The 17,129-nt window shown below is 37.4% G+C and overlaps 1 protein-coding gene, 1 long non-coding RNA gene and 2 other non-coding genes across 6 annotated transcripts; all 4 read right to left on the bottom strand.

Moving 5' to 3' along the window:
- Positions 1-2,850: 2,850 nt before the first annotated feature.
- si:dkey-154b15.1 (uncharacterized) lies at positions 2,851-8,875 on the bottom strand. Its single transcript, XM_067612414.1, has 4 exons — positions 8,771-8,875; positions 8,139-8,344; positions 5,226-5,317; positions 2,851-5,116 (listed from the first exon to the last, which is right to left on the bottom strand). Exons 2-4 carry the CDS (start codon positions 8,320-8,322, stop codon positions 3,872-3,874), a joined length of 1,521 nt encoding a protein of 506 aa, XP_067468515.1. The 5' UTR covers positions 8,323-8,344; positions 8,771-8,875; the 3' UTR covers positions 2,851-3,871.
- A 1,068-nt stretch (positions 8,876-9,943) lies between these two features.
- On the bottom strand, positions 9,944-13,366 carry LOC137198530 (uncharacterized). 3 transcript variants are annotated; one of them, XR_010931649.1, is made up of 5 exons: positions 13,308-13,366; positions 13,023-13,072; positions 11,439-11,534; positions 10,555-10,638; positions 9,944-10,361 (listed from the first exon to the last, which is right to left on the bottom strand). It is a non-coding gene; the product is annotated as an uncharacterized lncRNA (long non-coding RNA). The 3 variants fall into 3 exon arrangements; XR_010931651.1 differs by lacking the exon at positions 13,308-13,366 and adding an exon at positions 13,273-13,296; XR_010931650.1 differs by lacking the exon at positions 13,308-13,366 and adding an exon at positions 13,172-13,272.
- LOC137199119 (small nucleolar RNA SNORA9) lies at positions 10,726-10,860 on the bottom strand. Its single transcript, XR_010931735.1, has one exon. It is a non-coding gene; the product is annotated as a small nucleolar RNA SNORA9 (small nucleolar RNA).
- On the bottom strand, positions 12,730-12,864 carry LOC137199118 (small nucleolar RNA SNORA9). The gene has a single exon (XR_010931734.1). It is a non-coding gene; the product is annotated as a small nucleolar RNA SNORA9 (small nucleolar RNA).
- Positions 13,367-17,129: the final 3,763 nt, after the last annotated feature.

The following is a 17,129-nucleotide window of genomic DNA, read 5'->3' as shown; positions in this document are numbered from 1 at the left end:
ATGATAACTTTATTTGTATAGCACATGTCATACAAGGATTGCACCACAAAGTGCTTTATGTGCAAATGACAAAGTCAGAACACCAGGATAAAGTCAAAAGTCAATAAAAACAGATAAGAAGAAAGAAACAAACAATGAAACTGGGATATGTGGGTAAAACAATAAAGGTCATTAAAGTAAAGAACGGAGCTGATAAAATACCAGGTTGTACAAATGTGTTTTTAGCTGTTTTTTAAGACTAGCTACTGAGTTAGCCTCTCTGATATGTCTCAGTAGAAAATTTCATAATTTTGTAGCAGAGTTAAGCTACCTGTCGCAAGTAGAAATTGCTTCATATGATGGGATCACACAAGCAAAAAAAAAATATTAGGAATCACTAGTGTACAAGTTGCAGTTTTCTCTGCCATAGCGAACTCTACCAGCACAGTTCCAGTTAAGAGTTTAACTGTTGATGTTAATGCAGTCAAGCAAATATTGACAGGAAACGTTTATCTAATCACTAAATGCACTTGTTAGAGCATTATCTGTAGGTTTTTTTTTATCACAGCTGTTTATTTAATTTTTCTACAATCAGTTTACTGATTGTTTACTGATTACAAGCTACTAGCTTTCTGAGGCTAATGTGTTGCTAATACGACATTCTGTTACTAACTGTTATATATTTTACTCTATTACTATTTTTTTACTTTTATGCTACATGTGTGATTTAATGTTGATCTTTGTATGTAAAACATTTTACAGCTAGTTTATACTTTTGTGAATCCAGTGTTCTTGTTATTTTTTAACATTTTCTGTCACTTTCCTCCTGGTTTCACTCAATTTTGCCTCATTTCTCACAGTTTACGAGGTATAGTGGAATAGAAGACACATGAACATGCTAAAAGCCTTCTTCTCATTCAGTCCTACACATAAACACGTGTTAAGTTTCAGTTCCAGATGTTAACTCTGCCTCGACATATGTAGCTATGCCTCTCAGCACTGGTCAGAATAAAGGGGGGGGGGCAACATGCACCGAAATAATCAGCCTCTGACCTTTAGTTCCTCATCTTCAGCTGCTGACTGCTCTCCAGCATGTTTCAGCATTGTACTCTTATCTTTCCAGGCACAGACCCAATGACACAGCTCAGTTCATGACTCAGATGGGTTTTTCCATGACGAGCAAAATCCACGCCTGTATTCGCCTGTTTCATAAATAGAGTCTGTGATAAGGATGAGCAGTATGAAAACCTCAAAAGAGTTTAAGTCCCGGGCAAATGGGGACAAGACGGAGCCATTAAGGACTGACTAATACTAGATGATCCTCCCACTTGTCTGTCATCCCTTTCACGTTATGGTTCAACAAATTTGTTTCACATGTCTTTACTGGTATCTATCAATGCAGATAGTTTTGCAATATGTCAATGAGATTTCTGTCTCTACTCTAATACAACTGGAGTGAATGGTTTTTTTTTTTTTAGTGGTGCTTAAAGCTTTGAAAATAGACATTAAAAAGAATTACAGCAACATTTCTGTACAGAAAAAAAAGTCTCCACTACTCAGGAAAACCCACAGACTTCACTGTGAACAGCTTTTTTTGGAACTTCCTTCTACTGACGAAATATTCACAATATGTCCTTTGCCTGATGAAGATAGAACTGAAACATCGGCAATAAAGTCAGTGCAAGTGATGAAAAGAGTGCGGGATTCTTTGTTTTCTTTAAGAAACGTAATTCAAACCTCCATTGTGTTGGGGTGGCATACCTGGGCATTAAATCCAAATTAATCTAGATACTAGACTGCTTCAATGCAGTCTAGATACAGTAGAAAGCTCTGGAAAGCTTTTAAGTGGACCTCGAGTCGGGAAAATTTCCACATTTAAGAATGAACATTGACGCAAACACGGACAAAAGGTGCTTAAAATGCTAAGGATGAAATCATAACAGCTACCGAGCTTGCGCGTCAACAGATCAGTCTCCATGACAACTTAGCGAGCTCCATCCACTAATAAGGATCATGTAATACAGATAAAAGCTCCAGAAAGTGGACCTTGAGTTGTGATTGTTTTGCCTTTTTAAGGTTAAGAATTAAATTTGCTGCTAGATGTTTTTTTTTTTGTAATCTGCATGAACTCAGACAGACTCTTAGGACCGTAATCTTCATGTCTCCTGATCCCTGATCATTTATTATCAGATTGCCTGAAAAGTTTCTGTCCAATCAGATTCATGTTAAGTTTTGAAATAACAGAAACTCACAAAACCAGGCTTAAAAAGGGGAAAACCATTACAATAAGCTCTGTGGTGGAGGACAGTCTCGGTTTCTCGTCATGCTGATTTGTTTTTTTAGTAATTACTGTTAAAAGAAAAGCTTCTAAGTCACAATCATAGTTATCAGTGTTTTTAAGTGGTCTCTTTGATTTACACTTCATACAAACATTGATTGGAAAATTAAATGAGTTAAGGGACTTTACCACCAGACTGGAACATATTTATAGGTGAGAAATACACAACACCTACCTAAGAGTGTTTGTTTCCTGACCACCTGTTCTTTTCTTAATGATATTTATTGTATAATGGCGACAGTATCCAGTCAAACATCAACTTTCAGTTCGTCTGTTAGATTCTTGTCAGCCATCGGTACTTCCTCTCTCTGCATGATGTCAGGCTACAGTGAGCGGCTGTTTCACTTCCTGCTCATGCTTCCTCTCATGTGCTTCTGTCTCCACCTATATGTTGCGTTCAGGTGTCACAGGAAACAATATTAACGGAAACACACACTGACAACAGCAGCCGTGTAATTATGGTGGAGCACAAACCTGGAGATAAAAGAGACATACACGTCATCGTCACATTTAATTAACATCCAAAGATCCTCTTCAAATCACCAATGGAAGTTTATTATTAATGTTCGTGTTTTTTTAACGGCCTAAACGTATCTGGGGAGCCATTTGTGTAATTAATTGCCATCTTTACTACAATTTCCCCCCATTTACATAATTGACATGTATTACATTATCCAGAATACAGGTGTATAATGATTCCCAGATCACCAATATACAGTGCAGGCAGCTGGTAATAATGAAAAAAACAAATATGTGAGAGATGTCAGTCAAAGGTGGTAAAAAAACATACTCAGGACAGAAGAAGATGAGTGTAATCTGTAATATTCATTGTATAATAATAGCCCTTTGTTTCATAAATTGCATCATATACAGATTGTAATTGTGCAAGTGTAATAAATAATTGACATCAGTAGAGTAAAACACAACAACAAAACACATCAATCTGACTTCATTTCAATTTTACACTTCAAAAATAATCATTTAAAAGAGCCAAACTGTGGACATTAAACAATATTATCGGGGAATTTTAGCTTATCACAGATATGTAGATATCGGTGTATATATTGGCTGATAAGGAAAATGAAATTGCAGAACAGAAATACAAAAGGTGTCATTTGGAAAGTAAATTTAAAGGATCCTTCCCACGAATATCAGCCAATATATATTGTTATCTAATCTTTTTAAAGGGATAGTACCATATTTTGAGAAATTATACAGTATTTGCTTTCCTGCTGAAGAAAGCAATTTAGTGTGATTCCCAAAATGTTGAACAGTTCCTTTAACTCTCATCTATTGACTGAACTGGCTGTTCATGAGGAGTTCTGTCCTTTGACTCATCTATTGGTATTATTATAGCCTCAAAAATCCAGTATCAGTCAGGCTCTATTAATACATCAACATCATGTAACTGCACATACAAACCTATTACTCAGTAGGACAGATAATAAATATTTATACACATAATGTGGTTAAAAAAAACCAAAAATGTAAATTGAGTCAAAAAAGGAAAGTTTCAGTGTTGTCTGTCTACTTTAATGAACATAGATTGGCTGTTCATATTCTCCATCTTTTTAGTTTTTGCTTTATTTCTTTTCCAGTTAGCTTTAACAAGGGTTTTCTCAAAGTATTAGAAGGAGGTTTTTCAGTTTTTGTCTCTTGTGTGTAGTAATTAGCCTTCTCTGCCCGGGCTTTCTCACGGGACTCAGATTGGCTTCTTCCCAAAGCAGCTCCACCAAAACGAGCAGCAGCTCCCCGCTTGGGCGCAGCAACTTCCTCTTTAACGTCCTGGTACTTTGAGGGAGAATAACCTCGGGCTCCGACGGGAGATGGATTAGCGACGGCATCCCTTTCTCTTCCTGCGGTCTTTCGAGTGAGTGGCGGCAGAGAGCTGCTCCTGTTCCTAGAGTTTCTGTCGAATGTTCTCCCTGTACGTCCCGAGGCGTAAACCGGCCTCCCAGACAGCCTCTGCTTCAACTCGTAGCTCTCGTCAGACGGTCCTATGAGGTGAAGTCTGTCTTTCATCTGACAGACGAGCACTGACTTATAAATGTCTTTCTCCTTCCGAATTCTCTCTAAAAGAGTCTGGCTGTCACGATCAATGTCCTTCAGAGGAACTTCCTGAGTGCGAAGGGATTTGCTGAGATCATTCAAAAGGCTCTGTAGTTTACCGACAGCCATCTTCACACTCTTCCCTTGTAAAGTTATGTTAAAGCTATCGCCAACCTGAAGCTCTTCTAGTCTAACGTCATGGCTGTCCAGGATGACGTTGATATCTTTTTTCCTGAAGCGTAGAGCATACTTAAACACATCTGCGTCAATGAGAAAAGACTCTGTCCCTCGCTTGAGTGACGTACGCTGGTCTGGTCTTGGAGACAAAGAAGCTCTGTGCTCCGCAGAGGTGGGACGGTTGTGGGAAGAGCCAGATGCCCAAGATGAGGAAGTGGTGGGTGAAGATGGTGAAGATGGTGAAGCATGCGGAGGCTTGTCTCTGTATCCTGAGTGTTTTCTTCTACTATCTGACACATCTGAGCTGATGTTGGTGTAGTTTTTGGGTATTGCACCAGAGGAAACCCTCTGGAGCGGCGAAGAGTACGGTGTTATCCTGGTCTGGGTTTGTGAGTGAGGACGCTGCTCCAAACAGGCCTTGACAACTCCGAGCTTCAAAAATGAACCCTTGACACGTACCTGATCGCTGCTCAGATTCGTCAATGCAAAGCCATGTGACTTGAGGATTTCTCGAACCACTTTCTTATCTGGGAAATCTTTCAAATGTACCGTTGCCTCCACTGGGAAGTCCATCTAAGAGAAGTAGGAGGAAAAAAACATCATCAGAATGACGCACAAAGAGCTCACAGACAATCAGTTCTGAACAAGTTAAAGTAAAAGGATGTTGTTAATGTTCGGTTACCTGAGGACAGTCCGCTGCTTTCACTGTTAAACTATACTGTTGATGATCCACCTCCAACACGTGAGGGCTCTTTCTCAAGACACGAGCAGCAACTTTGGGAAGAAACACAAGATTTGACTCGTTGACTAAACGATTGATTGACCTCAACCAGACATGTAATCGAAGATAAACCTACCTAGTGAGTTTAACCACTTTTAATTTGCAAACCATGATGTAGACTCACAGAACAGTAGTGTCAAACTGATACAGTTTAAAATAAAATCTATAAACTATAAGTCAGCAGTAGTATTTTGACTTTTGACTTTCCAAACTAATTTTATAGGAACTAACATATAATTTGATCTGGAGATCACCCTCTGTCACACACATACAGATAAACATTTGGGTATTTTCCACTTCTCAGCAATAGAGGATGAAAAAGTGAGTACTGCAAACATTCCACGTCAGTCATCCAACTCATGTGAAAAAGATTATTATGCGGATGTAAAATATGTGCAGCATTGATTTTTGTCAACCTTATCACTCCCTACAAGGAAGTTAAACACAGCATTGAGTGACAGTAATAAAACCCCTCAACAACCACATTAGATATAAACATCAGCCATAATGAGGAAGCCTCTATGTGAGAGTCGTCATTCCCCTGGAAGGTACCACAATAGGATGTATTATCCAGTGAACACCTTATGTTTGTGGGTTAAGTTCAACATTCCCCTACAGGCACCTCAGACCAGTAGGGGGAATATCCTATTGCTTATGAAAAGCTACATTAACAGCAGCAGGCAGGGCAGCAAAAGAGTGAACAGAGGACTAACAACTTAATCACACTGCCATGATTAAATGGGTGACACGAGTGCGCCATGTGAGAATATCGGTTTATTCGAGTTGACATCCTGAGGTACGCTGCATGCTTCATTTATTACAAATAAGCTTAACTGTCATGAATAAAATGTTTGGTGTAAATGAAATAATTGTGGTCAAAACTAACTGCAGTCACAGTTATTTTTATTATTAATTAATCGTTTGGTCAATAAAACATCAGAAAATGTTTTGCTTTTTTTTTTTAAACCCATCAGAACATCATTGCTTCTAAAGTCTTATTTGTCCTTATTTTGTCCAACCAACAGTCCCAAACCCCAAAATCTTAAATATACAGTAATGTAAGACCAAGAGTAGCAACAAATTCTCACACTGGAGAGCTTTGAACCAGCAAATGTGCCACTTTTGATTAAAAACTTACTTAAACCTGTATTAACTGATTTTGAAGAAACAAGGTTAAAACACAACACTGACATATCATCTCCTTTTAAGTTGATATGTTGAACCTGTGAGCAAACATTTGCTTGTTTACACATCCAGCAGTTACGGAGCAACATTATCATTCATTTGGAGTCGTGTTTCTGTCAACCTGGAGAATATAAGTTCAATATTCACTCTCCTTTAGCTGTTTTTTCTCTCTATCAACTCCTGAGGGAAATATCTGCCTCTTTAGCTGCTAAATGCTCCTCTATGTTCACCAGCTAACTGTGTCTATTTGTTGTTTAGTGATGAGCAGGTAGCGCACAGTTAGAGCTTTTTCTCTGAGAGTGGACGAAAATAACACTATGAAAACAGTAAAGTTGCAATCGGACAGCTAAACAATGAGCTGAAACTCGCTATAAAGCTCCGTAAAGCTGAGGAGAGCTGCAGAATCACTTATACTTGTCTGTAGGTTCATCACTACGAGCAACATTACACATCGTCGTTATGTAAAATATCAATTACAGCTGCTTTAAATGATTATTTGATTATCAAAACAGCTGCCAATTAATTTTCTGTTGATCAACTAATCAATTAATCGCTGCAGCTCTAGTCAAAATAACAGGTGCATAAACAACATAAATCTGTTTGTCCTTGATTGGGTCCTTTTTTTGTCCTTGTGTGGAAACATGAAGAACATGAAGAATTTTCTTACAAAGCTGCTAAATAACTGGAGTCTTCAGTTGATGCATGAAGAAGCCTTTACACAGTTTTATAATTACACACAGTACAGTATCAGTCAAAAGTTTAGACACCTTTTCTCTTTCGAGTGTACGGGAAGGTGTGTCCAAACGTTTGGCTGATGCTGTACATGATCAGTTCAGTTGAAGTGCTTTCCTGGGTGGGGGCAACTACTGAAATGATCAAACTCCACAGGAAATAGACTTAGACCTACGGTATGTTTATGTGTTAAAATGCTGCAAGACACCATCACTCAAAAGCAATGAGACATGCACTCACTGGCCACTTTATTTGGAACACCAGTGCAAACCAATACAACAGCTCCGCCATAAATCCTACATTGACAAAGCTTCTACTTTTTCAGTTTTTGTTGATATTGTCAGAAAGGTGATAATTCTACTTTATATTTATTATTGAGATCGTAGTGGGTGGTGGCGGTGATGTACTGGAGGGCGTTATATGGAAAAATGTTCCTAATATTTTGCCCCCTTCATGTATTTTAATGGAGTGGAGACAATATTAGGAACACTTTTCAATATAATGCCCTACAGTACACCAACACCACCCACTACGACCGCATTAATAAACATAAAGTAGAATTCTCACGTTTCTGACAATGCCAACAAAAACTGAAAATGTAGAAGCTTCATAAAAGTAGAATTTATGGCAGAGCTGTTGTATTAGATTGCACAGATGTACCTATTTAAGTGGCTGCTCAGTGTATTGTTGTTGTACTTCCCACCAACGGACAGTAGAGGGCGCCAAAAATCACAAATTAGTAAATACATTTTAATGAGAAAAGTGATTAAAACTTTCCAGGAAACATCCAAAGTTAACTTTTTCTTTACTCTGGTGTCTTTTAACCCACTTTTACCGAGTTCACCACACACTAACTAATCATGTTTTATGAGGATGTTGTGCTTCGTGCTGACTCACCCTCCCGCTTCTCAAACATGATGAAGGCCTGTCCGGGCCGATAACAAGGGTACAACACCTTCAGCACCTCTCCTCCTCCGTGTTTGGCTTTGAGGAAATGAACCTGCAGTTTATCAATTATCCTCGCAGCTGGTAAAACATCTGGAACCCCCAAAACCTCCACCATGTTTCTCCTGTTCTCCATCCGCACGTCGCTGCTGGAAACACTGAGACAGCAAAGGGGAAAAGGGAAAACAAGACTCATTTTGTGCTTCATGTTTGTCCAGATTTCATAAGACGAGTAAAAGATATTAAAATGATTGTGGCATCTTTAAAATGTTCATCTTAGCTACATGAAACTTAAAGTCAAAGACGTTTCGTCGAAAGTGAAACTAAGTCAATTTTTCAAGTTGTGACTCAAAGGTAAATTAATTATTGCACATGAAAACTTAAAATTAACTAATTTACCAATCAGAACAATCTTAGTAATTAAGGCAAACACTGATGGAACAAATCTACTGGATAAAAACATATTTCTCTAAATGTAACCGAGTCAACTTATTTCCATTACATGCACACAGATATTTACTGCTGACTGAATCTACGCACTATATATATACACTGTAAACATCTCAGTCATGTTGGTTACATACTTTACTGCTCACTTCTGTTCACTTCTCGTCTTTCGTGCAGAGTTACGGTGAATGGAGGAAACGAAAGTAATGACGTCACGTCCGCTCCAGTTTTAAAGATTGTTCACACGATCAACTATAAATAAAATGAAATATAAAACTAAATTTCATGTTGACATTTTGATTTCAATGAAAAAAACAAAAAAAAACCCAACAAAAACAATGAAGAATAAGAAACGTTTATTTATACAGCACCTGTACAGAGTTAAAGGTGTTTAGAACAATAAAATAAAAACACTAATGAAATAACTAAACACAGTGTCTTAAAACCGCCACACAAGTCGCGGGGAAAAGTTTATAAGTTTGGGACACACAACCCAAACAAAAGGAGTACATTTTTATTCTATATATTTTATGTTTTATAATAATTCATTCCGGATTTATACGAAGGTGTGTCTGAGTTTTGTTTCCGTGGATAAATATAGGTTAGCATACTTGTTTTAAGGATCAATCATTAAGGATCTGACAGTATCAGTGCATCACATCTGTCAATAAGCCACAAACTGTCAGCAGGTAGCTAAAGAACTGAGTCTTGTATTGGGGACGTTAATGATCTGACTCAAATAAAAGCTTATTGATTGATTGATTAGATTTTTGTATTAATGGTATTTAATTTCCTTTTAACCCAGATATATTAGTCCTGCTGTGTGTTTTCTTTAGAGGTTGTGACTGTTAAAAACATAATTTTAAGGCAGACATTTGTTTTATTAGTCAAAATATGTCAGTCAAATTTCTAATTTGCATTAACTGGTTATGAAAACTATAAATCCACATTTGAATCATCATCACTGTCAGTCTCTTTGTAGCAACAGTCGTATTTAAATTAATCCCTGGAAATTCGTTTCTTAAACAAGTATTTCATGTTTCAATTCACTTTACTCATAAAAATGTGGTGCAACGTCGCCCTCAGAAGGATCTTCACCAGCATCACATCTTTGTTACAGAATAAAAATAAAGGATGAGCAGTAGGACGTTTATTTCCTTTGAAACATTAAAACATCAGTTTTCTTGAGAACAAACTTCAGATACATCCAACCGCACAGTCTAATCTTGTTTTATGATAATCCAACAACAACATTAGTGTTGAGTTTTTTGAACACCTGTAAAGCAGCCGATCAAATTACAACCACAGCATGTTTGTTTAGGATGAAGTTTATTTCATGTCTTTTCAAGTCACTTTCCACAAATGTTAGAAAATATCTTTAATTACAATTTCACCAGTAACATAAATCTTAATGTGATCACAAAAACTTCACAATTATAGAAGACACACTTTGTGACACATTTAATATGCACGTATATCACATGAAAACATTTCCTCTTCCTTTTAAACCTCAAACACAGACACAGGGGTGCAATCTTATCTGCAGAGTTATCTGACTTTCAGATCAACTCTGCGGAGAACAAAGAAAAAGGCGAAACTTCAAGTAGCTTCTTATTAAAAAAATATGAAGCGCCATCAGAACCTCGGAGACGTATCTTCACCTGCATCGTACTCAAACATCGATCCACACGGTTACTGGAGAACTTTCATCAAGACCAGCTGGAAGTTCTGAGGATTCAATTAAATAAGTAGAGTTTAATTCAAACAAATATATCACACAGAGGGAGCCAGTAAATTCTAACTGAGTAACAAAGTGAATGTTGACATATTGAAACTAGCAGTTCAGTTAAAGATTCAGGTTTTATCAATAATCTATAATTTGTGGAATATTTAATAATTAAAGTTGTGTTAGTAAACGTACCTGCTTCATGTGAGACTTTGTCATCATCAGGCTTCTGCACACGACAGAAAACACCTCAGAAAGCATCGAGATGTCTCTCCACTCCTGAAATGTGGAAAAAAAAAAGAAGGTTTGAGTCAATGAGTTACGGATCAGTTCATGAACCATCTTGTCTGGTTTCAGACCTAAGAAGATTGTTGGAGGTTTACCTATAACCCTGCCGTGAAGAATCACAGCAGGGCCTCAAACAGCCTCACATCTCTCTAGCAGACACAACAGGAAAGGTCAGAACCACCACAGGCTGAGCCTCGCTGGAAAGGTCTGCACATACCTGACAGTTTACTGTTCGACAAGACGGATTTAAATACAGCAGGACCTAAGATTATGAGATTATTTTTCTGTCACCACAATGAGGCTGCAACTGGTTTCTTAGTCTGACAGCAGCCCAAAAAACCCCTCAAAATTCATTCTGTAAAGATATGAAACTGACAAATTGACCATATGCAGAATTCCATTAATTTTCTATATATTATTAATACTTTAAGCACATCTGACAGCTAAAAACTTCTATGTTTCAAGTGTCAGAAGCAGGAAACAACAAGGAATTTACTTCTAAACACTAAAATTTCACCAGTCTTTTACAAATTTGTTGTTTTGGTTATTTTTGCTTCATATATTCAAGGTCAGATATTAAAATAGTGAATTATGTATTGGTGTTGCAATTTGACTTAATCCAAACTAAATACAACTAATGATTCAATCTAAAATTATTTTTAAAAAAAAGAGATAAGTCCAAGTCCAGTCAGGTCAAAGCCAATGCTGAGGAATTTTAAATAAACATGCAGTAGTTTCCAGACTCACACAGTCATATGTTGTCATAACATTCAGTCTTTACAAATACAAACCTGGATTTTACAGCATTTTGTCAAAACTCCTACACGAGCATCAGATGTCAGTCAGGCGGTCTGAGCAGGGCAGGGTTTGACTTCATCTCTTCAGTCCTGTAAAACATATTATTTTGTTAGTGTCATGTGATTTTACTAAATTTACCAAGTTTACCTCAGAAGAATGATGAGCCATCAAGAGATGAGACTGTGAAAGCTTATATAGAAACATGAAACAATGTTGTAATCATTAACAGCATGAAGCAGTTACTCAAGACAAACTTGTGTAACCCTGCAGGTGAAAATAAAGCTAATTTATCAAATTGCAAACATTTTGCCACCATGAACGTACTCCTGTTACAACGATGTGTTAAAATATGCCCATAAGGCAACAGAGTATACATACTATCAAACATGTATGTATTTTAGTAATACTAATTTAACGCTAAGGTCAATATGGGAGTTTTTTTGTGATACAGATTTTACGTTTTATCATGATGCTGTAGGTGGTTTTGTTGGTTCTCTTTGTTGTGCTCTGGTCTCTTGCAAAAAAAAAAAAAAAGAGATCTTGATCTCAATGAGATTACCTGATTAAATAAAAATATTATACATCATACTTTATCGCTACTATTTAGTGCAACTTCCCTTAAATCAAATCAAGTAGACAGCCTAACATGAAAACAAAAACAATCTTCTGAAATTTGGGATATTTAGTTTTCCCCATATCGCCCAGTACAAACTGAAACTGGAGCTGCAACGACTAATCGATTAATCAATTAACAGAAAATCAGCTATTTTGATAATCAAACAATGGTTCTTGTGTTTCAGTCATACATGACAGTAAACTCAATAATTTAGACTTTAGACTGTTGATCAGACGAGACATTTGAAGATGTCGCCATGAACTTAAAGGAATTATTGCACATTTCTCTATTAGGATATTTTATAGACAAAACTTTTAAAGACGTAGCTTCAAACTGTAAGAAATTACAATGTGCAATTTTCTCTATTTTCTGAGATTTTATGGACAGACATCGAATCAAGAAAACAATCTGCAGATTAAGCGGTTGTTACTTGCAGCCCTAGTTGAAATTAAACAGATGAGCAGTGAGATCAGCTGTTTTCATCTTTTTAGGGGATGAAAAAAAACATGCAGACTCATCCCTTAATGGCACATGGTCATGAGGTAAGTAGCTTCTTGGCTCAAAAAAAAAAATCCCAGAATGTTTTTAGAGATTATGAAACAGCACATACACAATGAAATCAGTTTTAAAAATGAGATACTGATATATATTTAACTTAGTTAAACACAGTCTGTCTGAGGTTTACCTATAACCCTGCCATGAAGAGTCACAGCAGGGCCTCAAACAGCCTCACATCTCTCTAGCAGACACAACAGGAAAGGTCAGAACCACCACAGGCTGAGCCTCGCTGGAAAGGTCTGCACATTTCATAATAATCATAATAATGTCAACAAATAGGACACTTTAGAGTTTATAGTGGAAGTTTAACTTGACGTCTCCAACTTTTTTCCCCAACCCACTGATTCACATGAGCTGGGAAATAATTTTCACAAAAAAAAGAAAAACAGGTGAGCAGTCTTACCTTTCCATTTTGTTGCTGAAGGTCAGACACATTACTTCAGTTTGCAGAGTCTGTAACACAGAAAACGAAAATTAACGACTGTTTAAAAAAAAACTCAGCAAGCATGTTTCAGCTACCAGCAGCGCAGCTCTCACATTTCTCCAACTTACATCACTTAAAAAACGACATTTCTCTCTAAGACCCGCCATTTTAACTCAATATTTCACTAATAAAACATTTGATAAAGTTAAACAATTTCTAAATTTAATACTTTTGCGTCGATGGAAGCGGATTAGATGCACGTACCTCATCGATCAACCGCTGTGTCTCAACTTAACTGCCGGATGTGACGTTGTTTAAATGTATGCACGGGGTCGCCCGGCAGGGGGCAGTGACGTACCGCAAATGGCGGCAGGTTGTTTGAACTGAATATTACATCTCCTGATGAATTCATCACATAATTATGTGATTTTTGGATGAACGTCCTGCTATATCTTCATAAGCAGTGGCAGGGGCACAATATAAAAGACAAATTACGGTTAAGATTTTTTTTTTAAAGCAAATAAAATGACTACAGTAGCAAGAAAGCTAATTTTATTGCACTTTTAAGTTCAGTACAGAACGACGAAGAGACAAGGCAGTGTATAATATGACGGAGATTAACCACAAAATACAACGTTATAAGATAAGGAAAAGGCAAAACAAAACAAGTGGGTAGTGAATACCTACATGTATACTTAACAATAAAAATGAAATGAGCAATATACATTTTTTTAAATCTACATATTTTTCTTTCCTTTTTTAATGTTTTTAAAAAATATATTATTTATTTTGTATTATTTTGGCCCATCAGTGTGGATGGTGGGGTAAGTGGGAGGGTTATGGGGATGAATAGGATGGGGAGAAACAGTCTGCAGTTGTGGTAGAGCATGATTAAATACAGTCCTTAAATACGCATATTTGTGATATACTTGTTATGCAGCTACCTTTGGATATACTCATGGAAAAACTCAATAAAGAAATAATATGCAAAAATATGTATAGTAAATACACAAAAAAAACCAGCAGGAAATAATTCAAAAATAGCCTGCTTCACTTCCTCATCTTGAAAATTTCAGTGGTTGCTAATGAAAATGGTAGTCCAAAATAAGACAGAATGGAAATTTCTGGTCACACACTTTAAAAATTACTTCTCATTTGTCCATGTAGGCTGCTGGCTTGAAAGTTCAGTCCTATAGTAGCCTAATTCATGAGACAAAATACTTTTTTCAATAGGACAAAGTTATTGTGTTTGTGGCAATATTCAATCAGTGACCTTTTTTCAAAACAGCCTTTTTGAATGAAGCGGTCCCCCATTTTGAAAAGTGCTTTTATGGCCATGACAGACCATTTTTATGTTGGAGAGCTTTTATAACCCAGCGGACAGCCGTTGCTGGTGGGTGTTGAGCGTCCTCCTCTCGGATCCTCGTGGTCGATGACTCAGACTGCATTGCCGTACAACAATACAGGCCATAGAGGAGCAGACTTCTCTTCGGCCGTCTGTCGCGGCCTGCGCCATCAGCAGACGTCCAGGATGAATTTCAGCTTTGTTTGCCCGCAGTGATGCCGACCACTTGCCCAGCTGACATGATTTGCATACAGATGAACACCAAAAACTGACAATCTGAGTCTGTGTTTAGACTAAAACATAGGCTGCTCTACTCTTATCTGCATGCCTGGGAGACGTGGAGACTTAAAGGAAGTTTGTTTATTTTCTGCAAACAAAATTAGAGCCGGGGAGAGATTTTAGCATCACTGCTCTGTTGAAGATATAAATAAGAAAAAGCTGTTTTATCTTTTACCCACTATCTCAGAAGTCTCCTCCAAACAATATACTGCAGATTTATCATAATGTGATCTGTTTGAATAATCCTATTTCGACCATGCCACTCGGATTACATCTGACAGAGTCTGTTTTGCTGCATGAACCTGTCTGTACAGTACCAACAACGGCGTAAACAGTTCTACCAGGCGAAGCTTGAAAAGATTTACCAGGCTTGAACAAACAGATAATCACATTTCAACTTCAGGGCAGAGATCTTAAAATAGCTCAGTGACACAAAAAGCTTTCCCAAAAATTTGTTTTGCTTTCATTGTTAGATATGATCTCTCAATAACACAGGGCAGTAGGCGCCGCTGCCGCCACTGAGGTCACATTTTCAGTGTTTCTACACTCAACATCTTTAAAAGCAAAATTAAAGCTGCACTAATTTATATTTTTATATAAACAATGGATTAGATGACTGTGAAAGTGGTCAATCTGCAGTTCCCCTTCAGCTCCATGAAGTTGTTTTAGTATCTTTCAGCTCTTTGTTTTGGTTTTATGACCCGTGACTTTATGGTTTTGGTTCAGTCTCACTGTTTTCAGCATAAAAGCTCTAATAAACACACTGTGCGCTACCTGCTCAGCACCGAACAGCAGACAGACAAAGTCAGCGACGAGCTAACGAACATAGTGGAGCATTTAGCAACTAAAGAGCCAGATATTTCCCTCAGGAGTTGTTGGATACCAGAACAGAGACAAAGGAAAGTGAATATTGGAGTTACATTCGTCAGGTGACCAGAAACACAAATCCAAATGAATGATAACGTTGCTCTGTGACCGGTGGATGTGTAAATAGGCCACAAACAACTTCAAAAGTCGATAGTATCTCAATGTTGTGGTTTCATCTTCTTCCGCTGCCCCAAATTGTTCAAAGAAATTGATTATTACTGCTCTAAATAAAAATTGAAACGGTAGTTGAGCTGAGGGTTTAATCATGACCTTGGAAACAGTAATTTGACAAAAAAAAGAGGTCAGTTTACTAGCTTTTTCAGAGATTTTAACTGCATTTTATGGTCTTCATCAGCAGGTGGCGTTTCAACAAACTCATCCAACGATGAAGACCATGAAATGTGGTTCAATCTCTAGAAAATGCAAGTAAGTGGATCTAATGTTAATGCTATTTGCTCACAACAAAAATGCAGTATTTCCATACCAAAAGGTCTCAGTTTTTCAGGTCTGTTCTAAAACAACAGTCAGGAGCCCAAATGAACACTGAATAGATTTTCTTGCTGTAATCGTTCCTCCTGTCAACACTGACCAAATGCGCTTACAGTGTCAATGATGGGGGACAAAATCCTCAGTTCTTGTTTTAAAAAATGTATTTAAAAGTTTACCTAAAGCTGATATGAGTCAAATAAAAAGAATATCTTCCACAGTTACAGTCTTTTTTTAATATAAAAGTCTTTTGTTCTTCTTTGTTTGCTCAACAATGTGTTTCCTTGTTGAGCTTCAGTGTAAATATAGTTACAAAAAGAGGAACTTTGGCACTAAAAAGACTGTAACGTTGAAAGATATCTACTGGATTTGACTAACTAGACAGCTGAAGCTTCATATTAGCTTTAAATAATGTTTTAATTACATTTTTGCACAGGAGAACTTCTTCTGATGGTTGGTATGAACAGGAGGTTCATACTGATTATAGCAAGCAGAACCTGACAGACTTGCAGAATTGCAAACCTATCCTTTAATAAGAAAACAATTACACACTACTTTCATACTGGGTAAAACATTTTTTTCAATGGGAAACAAGGAATCCTGGCTAGGGCCCTGCTGTAAAGGTGTGTGTCAAATTTGGAGGTTAAAGTCTTTACTACTACAACTGAGACAGGGCCGTTGTGAATCTAAATCAAGGTGAACGGCCAGAGAGGTAAGACTGTTGAATCACAGTCATGAATGAGACAGATATCAGAGGATTAGCCCCATCTCAGAAACCACTCTACGACCGAACAAGAGTTGTAATCCACCTAAAGGCGTTGTGGCGACCAGACAGTACAGTGAACGTTGCCCCAATTGTCGTCACTGCTCTCTGACTTGTTCAAAAGGTGACGCTCTGAGGATCACCTCCGGCTAAGAGTCACACGTAACAGTTTCACATATAGAGAACCTTCTCAGAATCACTTCGAGGTCACATAATTACTTTCATTCTAGGTGTTGAGTGTGTTTATATCCACCGTTTGTTTAGCTGCTGCACAATATACACGCAGTATATAACAAGCAGGTGGACGGGTTTGTTTCTCTTTAAAACTTAAGACTTAAGTGAAAGT

Source organism: Thunnus thynnus, chromosome 15 (assembly GCF_963924715.1).
Source record: "Thunnus thynnus chromosome 15, fThuThy2.1, whole genome shotgun sequence".
NCBI classification, from domain to species: domain Eukaryota; kingdom Metazoa; phylum Chordata; class Actinopteri; order Scombriformes; family Scombridae; genus Thunnus; species Thunnus thynnus.
Note: the sequence above shows the minus strand (reverse complement) of the source record. Positions and strands in the feature narration are given on the sequence as shown.

Coding starts and splice junctions, on each gene's coding strand:
- si:dkey-154b15.1 (XM_067612414.1), bottom strand. CDS start 8,322: ATGGAGAACAGGAGAAACATGGTGGAGGTTTTGGGGGTTCCAGATGTT. Junction 5,318..8,138: donor CATGTTTGAGAAGCGGGAGG/GTGAGTCAGCAC, acceptor TTCTTCCCAAAG/TTGCTGCTCGTGTCTTGAGA. Junction 5,117..5,225: donor AAGCAGCGGACTGTCCTCAG/GTAACCGAACAT, acceptor TACTTCTCTTAG/ATGGACTTCCCAGTGGAGGC.